Raw genomic sequence first — 8,002 nt, forward strand, 5'->3', positions numbered from 1 at the left:
GAACTATCATATGTGATGTTGAAATTGCATAATGTGAGAATGAAATCATCAAATATGAGAAGAAAGTAATAAGGAAATCATCGAATGTGACAAAAGAACTGTCACGTGATATTGGAACTATACAATGTGAGGATGGAATCATCAAATGTGAGAAAAAAAAGTAAGAGAACTACAAAATGTGACAAAAGAATTGTCATTTATGATATTGAAATTACACAATGTGAAAATAAAACCTTCAAATGTGAGAAAAATGTAATATGGTATGGCAAGTTGGATTACAAATCCCCTTTTGTGGTAGAATTATCCTATAAATAAATTGTCATTTTCAGTTTACATATATGAATTCTGATACTGCTAGATTTTTATTTTTTAGGAACTGTTATACTGCTAGTTAATTCTAAAATTTCGAACAGAGAAGTCTTTCTCTTCGTGAACTTCCCATTTTTGATTTTTCAGGTATAAAGAAGAATCCTAACTTGTCTGGCAGGAGAGTCCCGCCAAAAATGTCCTGTTTTTCCGCGACATTTCCCATTCCGTATTCTCCCCCCAAAACGACGCCGCTCTGCCAGTGGCACTGATCCAAACGAAACCAGTACCAGTACTACCTTCCTTCCTTGATTCCCTCAATGACTCTCGCCGCTGCCTTCAAGTCCTCAAAACTCATCTCCTGGAAATCCGTACTCTCTCTCTCTCTCTCACTCTCTCATCTGAACTGAACTTTTGGAACCTTCTCGAAAAAATAATCTGAGCTTTTTAATTTTAATTTTTTTTTTTATTGAAAAACTCGATCGGAGTTTGTTGAAATCTGAATATTTCGCTAATTTTCATACATTTTCTCAGTAACCAAACAGAAAGTAACATTTAATCTGATCTATGCACATACGTACATACATATATATATATATATATATATATCTCACTAATATGATATATGTGATTGCTTTGATGACCAGACTGGCAGGCTTCAGCAAACCGTAACTGGATGCATAGAGCGGACCGGGAACACTCTGCACTCCGGCGAGGTTTCCACCGTGAAACTTTGGCCGGAGCTCGCGGGAAAAGGGAGGTACTTCGATTTCCGGTCAAATTTGATTCCGACCTCGGTCGATTTTGCGGAAGAATCGCCTCTGTGTACCACGCTCCATAAGGATGGGTTCAGAATTCGAACCGTTGAGCACTTGCTTTCGGCTTTGGAGGCCGCCGGTGTTGATAATTGCAGGATTGAGATGCAGAATTCGGATCCTAAAGTTTGCGAGGTTGAGGTTGGTACTGTAATTTTGTTGAGACTTAGTGAATGGATTCGATAATGTTCAAATTTAAGCTTGCTTTATCTCTAGCTTTTCTTTGTTAGAATTATGGCTTTGGAAAATGATACAACTCTTACAAGTTTCTTGTTAAAAGTATTTCTCGGTGATAAACTTCAAATTTGATTTTTATGCACTTTGTGTGTGAATGTGAGAGCGTCCAACAATGTATACTCACATTCGATTTAGGGAGTCGTTGGATACCTGGGCTTTTAATTTTGGATTTGATGTTATATTAAGTCTTCAAATTTTCCATGAACTTCAATTTTTCTTCATTGAAATGATAATATATGGCCTTTTCTAGATTAATTGGAGTGAGATGTCAGACGCGTCAATCTCGCTCTAATTTGAACAAGTAGAGCATAGGGTTGGGGGGGGGGGGGGAGGTGTTGGTTGATGGATTGGATTCTCTTTAGATATTAGTTGTTATTATAAATTTCTGTTTCAATGCAATCGGATTATGTTATGCTCTTACATTTTATTGTTGAAGTAGCATTTAACTATATTTGTTTTGGTGGAAAAGAGAAAAACAGTTAAAAGGTGTTAATTTCGAGAGAATATGCGAATTATGGACAAACTTGTTGGAACAGATGCAATAATGTATTGAATTATATATTAATAGGAACTTTATGCATTTGGATCAAGCCCAATAACTGGTAAGGCTTGAACATGTTGTAGGGAGACTGATGGTTTCTATAATTACTCACTCAGGTTCCCATTTTTGATGGCTCGGCAAGTGAATGGGTGAAGGCCATAGAACAAGTTGGGTTAAAGGTGGCCACAGATCAGTGTGGGAACAGTTGTGAAAAAATGGCACCTTATGTGAATGAACCAGTGCATGCATGGAGGAAAGATTCTTTTGTTGCTGCATTTCCTTCACAAAAGGTTCACATAACTTATGGGATTGACTTCCCACAGGTATGAATATTGCTACACTGTCAATTTCTGAATATATATATATATATATATATATTTCTTTGGTGTGTAATTTGAAAATGGAGAAGGTTGGTGCCCCTTCTTTGCATTGGTACATTATTATTTTTAGAGCATCTAAGAATTAATTTCTGGCTTCTAAACTCTTTATGTGTTATCCCTACTGGATGGGGACCACGAACTAAATAAATGGGATGGCTGTTATTGGTCCATGCATTGCTGCTGTTTTGCTTGCCTTTTCTGCTTGTGCAATGGAAAATCTTGTAGGTTGATTGGGTTGATACAAGTTTTGGGCATTTAACTTGTATAATAACACTTAATGGTCAGATTTGGCATTTCTAAATTTGAGATAGGACCAACTGTCACCAAATATTGGTGAAGTGCCTTTGTGTGCTATTGCTATAATTATCTTATTATTCTTCTTTAGTTATCTACAATGTTGTGAAGCAATGAAACCTTGGTCCTTGGATATATAGTTGTTCCAAATTATTAGTGTTGGATCTGCATTCATTTTGTTTATTTTTCTATTGCATATATTCTTGTGTGTGTGTATCTGGGTTTTACTCGATAGGGGTTGGTACATGAAGTGGCTCTGCCTTGAAGAGGTTCCTTTGTCATTAAAAAAAAAAAAAAAAAACTTCTGTCTGTCTCTCTGTGTGTGTGTGTTACTCGATAGGGGTTGGTACATGAAGTGGCTCTGCCTTGAAGAGGTTCCTTTGTCATTAAAAAAAAAAAAAAAAAAAAATCGTCTCTGTCTCTGTGTGTGTGTTGTGTGTTACTCGATAGGGGTTGGTACATGAAGTGGCTCTGCCTTGAAGAGGTTCCTTTGTCATTAAAAAAAAAAAAAAAAAATCTTCTGTCTGTCTCTCTGTGTGTGTTGAATGAATTTACTACTACAGCAACAAAGCTTAGTTCCAAATTTTTGGAGTCGGCTATGGATCCTCAACAAGATTAGTCAGGGTTGGCTACATGTATTCTTGTGTGTGTGTGTTGAATGAATTTACTACTACAGCAACAAAGCTTAGTCCCAAATTTTTGGAGTCGGCTATGGATCCTCAACAAGATTAGTCAGGGTTGGCTACATGTATTCTTTTCCTCCATTTTATTCTATCTGAAGTCATAGCCTCCATTGAATGAATTTACTGCTAATAAAAAATAGCAGGCTTAAAATGTTTGGTTGCAGGATTTTCAATTATAGAATTTGGCAGTTGTCATAATCAGTTTATAAGTGAAATGCTTTGTTTAACATAGAATAGGTACCGATTATTTTCCTTCCTGAGATTGAGTAAAGTTGCTGCAATACCTGGTTACTTGGGATTTCTAGTGGTTAGGGTATACTGGAAATGTGATTTGGGTGATTTAGAAGACCTGGAACATATTTACGAATGTCAATTTTAACCATTCACTAGTAGTCTTGTGAGTAATAAATAAATAAAAAAGAAAGAAAAAGATTAATTGTCTTAATTTCAATATGGTAATCCACATTTTAAAAAAAAAATTTATATTGCAGGTGCATGCTATTGGCTGTCAGTGGTTTTCTTCAGCACCGCTGGATAATTATTTTTACTCCGAGCAGATAGCTTCATCAAGAACCTTTTGTGTTTATGAGCAGGTTTGTTTAAAATCACCAATAATAGTCTTGTTCTCACTTCCTCATTGCTGTCATACTTTGATATTTTCTTTTGATATGATTGACTTTATAATCAACTTAAAAACTGTGATATTAACGTTTCTCTTTCTTTCTTTCCGTTAAAATTATTATTGAAGACATGGTGGTTTTGTTTGACACTTTGCAATGTTCAAGGTGGTTGGAAGCATTATAAAGAGAAGTTTACTGTTATGAAAAAAAATTCAGAATTTAAATCTAGACAAGCAAGTGACATAGGACAAGGGGGGAACAAATAGTGGTAACTTCAAATTTTTTATTATATTGTTGAATTTATGCTTCTAATACTCAATTTTATATTGGAAAAGCCTTGCAGGTGGAGCAAATGCGTAATTCTGGGCTCATAAAAGGGGGCTCACTGGACAATGCCATTGTATGTAGGTACATGCTTCATTTTTGTATGCATTATAACAGTTTTCTCAACTGGAGTGGGCACTGCTCAAAATGATTTGTTTGTGAACAAAACTTGGTATTAAAGGACAAGCGGTCATATAATAAAGCCCTAATAGTTACAATTTGAAAAAATTTGGAGAAACACTGTATGTTCTAATTTTGCTTTCTAAAAGTCCATGTCAAAAAACTTTCTTTGAACTTGCTCACTTTGAAGCTTTTTTTTTCAGCAAGAATAGAATGATCTAGAGGGAGTGTGCAACCTAGAGAGGTGGTCCACCCTGTCCATAGAAAAGCAATTATAGATTAGTTCCTATTTTTAGGGTGAGAATGCAAATTGCTAAATTTAGGGGTTCTTACAAGTTTGGAAAATACTTCCAATGTTTTCTTTGCCAAAACTCAATAGATGGTGACAACATGTGCTGGTAATAAATTGAATCAGACTAATATAGAACAAATCATTAATATAATATTCCAAATGTTTTTCCTCTTGAATTCAGTTTTGTGTGAGTTAAGTGCAAGCCCTGAGTGTACCAACCCCACCCCCCCCCCCCCCCCCCCAAAAGAAGTGTGTAGGAAATATTTCAGGATCAAACTAGGAGATAAGAAATTTTACATAGCTATGCAAACCTCAAAAATTAGTTTGTCTTTTGTGTTTTCCAAGTTTCATTGCATACTTAATCCTAATCTTCTTCTGCAGTGCCAGCAAAGGTTGGTTGAACCCCCCACTGCGTTTCCCTGACGAACCGTGTCGCCATAAGGTCTTAGATCTTATTGGTGACCTTTCCCTTTTTGCACAGTTTGGCAGTCAAGGGCTTCCGGTGGCACATATAGTGGCATACAAGGCATGTGTATTTTACCCAATCACCCCCCCTGCTTTTGGTTTTTGATTATTGATTAATTATCAAGAAAGTTCAACTGTGGTCATATGCTTTGCCCTTTATCATGAAAATCAGGATTTGTATTATATTGAAATTGTGGGGACAGGGAAGGAATTGTTCTTGTCCTTTGGGACAGCTTTTTGAAAAAGTGATATGATGCAAGAAGAGCAAAATTTTGAACAAAAAAACACTTTGAAAAAGTATCACCCATTCTGCATTTTGCAAATAGCTTTTAGTTTACCCTTTTGCAAAGTTGCCTTTTTGTTTTAGATACCAAGTACCTTTTGGCTTAATAATGAATCATCCAGCTGCCTTTGATTGGCAGCCTAACAAATTCTGATCCCAATTGCCTGTATTTGGCTTTCATGAGTCCCTCTTTGTCTCTTTGACCACTAGGCTCTGTATTGGGCCATAGTTACAGTACTGGCCATCATGTCTTCTTCAAAGTCTTGACTGATAAAACTTTTATGCCTCCTTGTCTTGTTGTGCCTCAAACTAAACCATTTCTTCTTATGGATGCAGCCAGTGGTACCGTCTTTGTCAATTTTCTTATATCGTACTCAATTTTGCTACTTCGTAGGCTCCTTACTTCTATATATACTTCTTATCTCTTATTTATCTAATTATTATTATCTTGACTCACTTTATATTTATATTTATTTGTGGATACCTTTCCTTTGGCTATTTAAAATAATGTATGTGGAGTTCCAACCAGCAAAAAAGCACAGTTCCCTTGTGATACAATTTGATATGCAATCGCATCACTTGAGAATAACCTTCTTTCAGTTCAATGCTTTGAATAAAAGTCCTCAGTTTGACCTGCCCAACGTTGTTTATGACAATTAAAAATACCTAGAACATTACTAATAGCCATCAGATTTCATTACCCTTTAGTTGCTCCTCCATTTACTAATTTATGTTTTACATACTGTTACAAACTTACGAAAAAAAATTGTGCATCATGGGGACACTAGAGGGCATTGATCTCATCCATGGAGAGGATTAGTTTAATGATTGGTTTGCATTGGGGGTCTTTGATCTTTTTCTTAAACAAGTAGAATCTAGAGACCTTGAGGTTGATTGGTAAGATTTTCCTTCACCCAGTACCTACTTTGGTGGTACTTATCTCTGTAACCAACTGCAGCATTTGGTTTTAGTATGGAGCCATAACATATCTACGATCTATCTAATTATTTCTGAATGTATTAGTTTCGATGGGAAAAAAAAAAGAACAGAAAAGAGAAAAAAGATTTTATGCAATAAAACAAAAAAAGAAAAGAAAAGGTAGAATGAGTGACTAGATCTCTATGATTTGATTGTGGTTGATCATTAACAAGATTTGATTTATAGTTCTCATCTGGAAATGTATTTCTTAGTCATTATGAATATAAGAACTATGTAGTATTCGATTGATCCCGGAAATATATACTTGTTACAGCCACAAACCAGGCATTGGATCTAGCAAGCATCTATGCTGATGGCACTGTGGGTAGAAGTGTTATCTTTACTAAGTTAACCCCCCATTGTCACAACTAACAGAAAAAGAACGCACTAGAAAATAATAGAAGTAGCTTTAACAGTTCAATAAACTACAGTTGCTTGCATTAATGACCATTTGATTTCCCCATCGTTTTCATTCTCCACAAGCTTTGGCACCATCTGTTGAAATCCAATTCTTCCTGTTTGAAGTTTAGATGATTGCATTGTCTGAAAGCTCATGGAAAAAAAAGTGTTGATTACAAGACACTAAATTGGGTTCTGACTTTTTGCATTTGATGCAGGGTGGCCATGCACTACATGCTGATATGGTACGTCAGCTATCAAACAATCAAGAGAAGATTTGAAAGAATAACATTGATATCATTACTACTCAAATGACAAGGATCTTGGCTTATTGAGGGCAGATGTTGGAAACGTGCATGTCCTTTGATGTGTAACATTATCGTTGTAATCTAGCACACTGTCAGCTTGTCAAGGATCTAATTCACCACTTTCACCTCCTCCTCTTTTAATATGCACATAAAACCGATGGCAAATATAATTGTTAATGAGCATCTCAACATTTTCTGATAGGTTCGGTTGTCCCATAAAAATGGAACAGTTATGATTATGTTTTCAATAGAATTTGTGATGTGAATATTTATTTAAAATGATCATGCACAAACCAGTATTAGAGATTAAACATTTGATGGTAACAAAATTTGATTTTTATCGTTTGGAGGACTAATTTTTCCAGATCTTTTACACTTACCCACAAACCGTATAGTTTAGAAACCAAAGAATAAAGTAAAAAATTTGATTGTTATCGTTTGGAGGAGTAATTGAATTGTTCACCAAAGAATAAGGTAAAAAACTATATGCCATGAGAGGAGATAACGTTATCTTTGGTTAATAAGTGAGACTACCAAATGAGACGTTGAAGTTTACCTCTTTTGAACTTTGCGGAAATGGCTATACAAGCACTGCATAGATAATAGATTAGAGTTTCATTTCCCGGTTTGTTTATCGACAGGGACTGCTTGTGCATTGCAAAAGCTAAACTTCTTTGATAACCTAAAGAAGTTGAGAGCAGCTCAAGACTAATGGTTTAAGAGGTGAAGCTTTCTTTCTTCCAATTCAGAAGCTGAGTCTCATTATCCGTATCCCATTCCCACCCACAGTTCTCGCAGCTCCATGAAGTATAGACAGATGACTAATGCAGAAACGCATGGGTTGATTTTTCAAGTTCAATGGTTTAACAAGCCAAGCTTACGAGTTAAGAAATACCGTCTTCAGTTTGAATAGTTCAGTTCAGCCTTGGAGTGGCAGAATAACATAACTTAAAAATT

General features: G+C 35.7%; 1 protein-coding gene across 10 annotated transcripts; it reads left to right on the top strand.

Moving 5' to 3' along the window:
- Window positions 1-365: 365 nt before the first annotated feature.
- Window positions 366-7,246, top strand: LOC115978773 (probable UDP-3-O-acyl-N-acetylglucosamine deacetylase 2, mitochondrial). 10 transcript variants are annotated; one of them, XM_031100622.1, is made up of 8 exons: window positions 366-677; window positions 954-1,262; window positions 2,016-2,222; window positions 3,748-3,849; window positions 4,005-4,041; window positions 4,212-4,284; window positions 4,994-5,138; window positions 6,956-7,246. In XM_031100622.1, exons 1-8 carry the CDS (start codon window positions 627-629, stop codon window positions 7,016-7,018), a joined length of 987 nt encoding a protein of 328 aa, XP_030956482.1. In that variant the 5' UTR covers window positions 366-626; the 3' UTR covers window positions 7,019-7,246. The 10 variants fall into 10 exon arrangements, with proteins under 10 accessions (XP_030956482.1, XP_030956485.1, XP_030956488.1 ...); XM_031100625.1 differs by lacking the exon at window positions 6,956-7,246 and adding an exon at window positions 5,428-6,946 and having other exon boundaries at window positions 4,212-4,280; window positions 4,994-5,004; XM_031100628.1 differs by lacking the exon at window positions 6,956-7,246 and adding an exon at window positions 5,428-5,469 and having other exon boundaries at window positions 4,994-5,004.
- The last annotated feature ends 756 nt before the right edge of the window (window positions 7,247-8,002 follow it).

The sequence above is a fragment of the Quercus lobata genome, chromosome 3 (genome assembly GCF_001633185.2).
Source record: "Quercus lobata isolate SW786 chromosome 3, ValleyOak3.0 Primary Assembly, whole genome shotgun sequence".
NCBI lineage: Eukaryota > Viridiplantae > Streptophyta > Magnoliopsida > Fagales > Fagaceae > Quercus > Quercus lobata.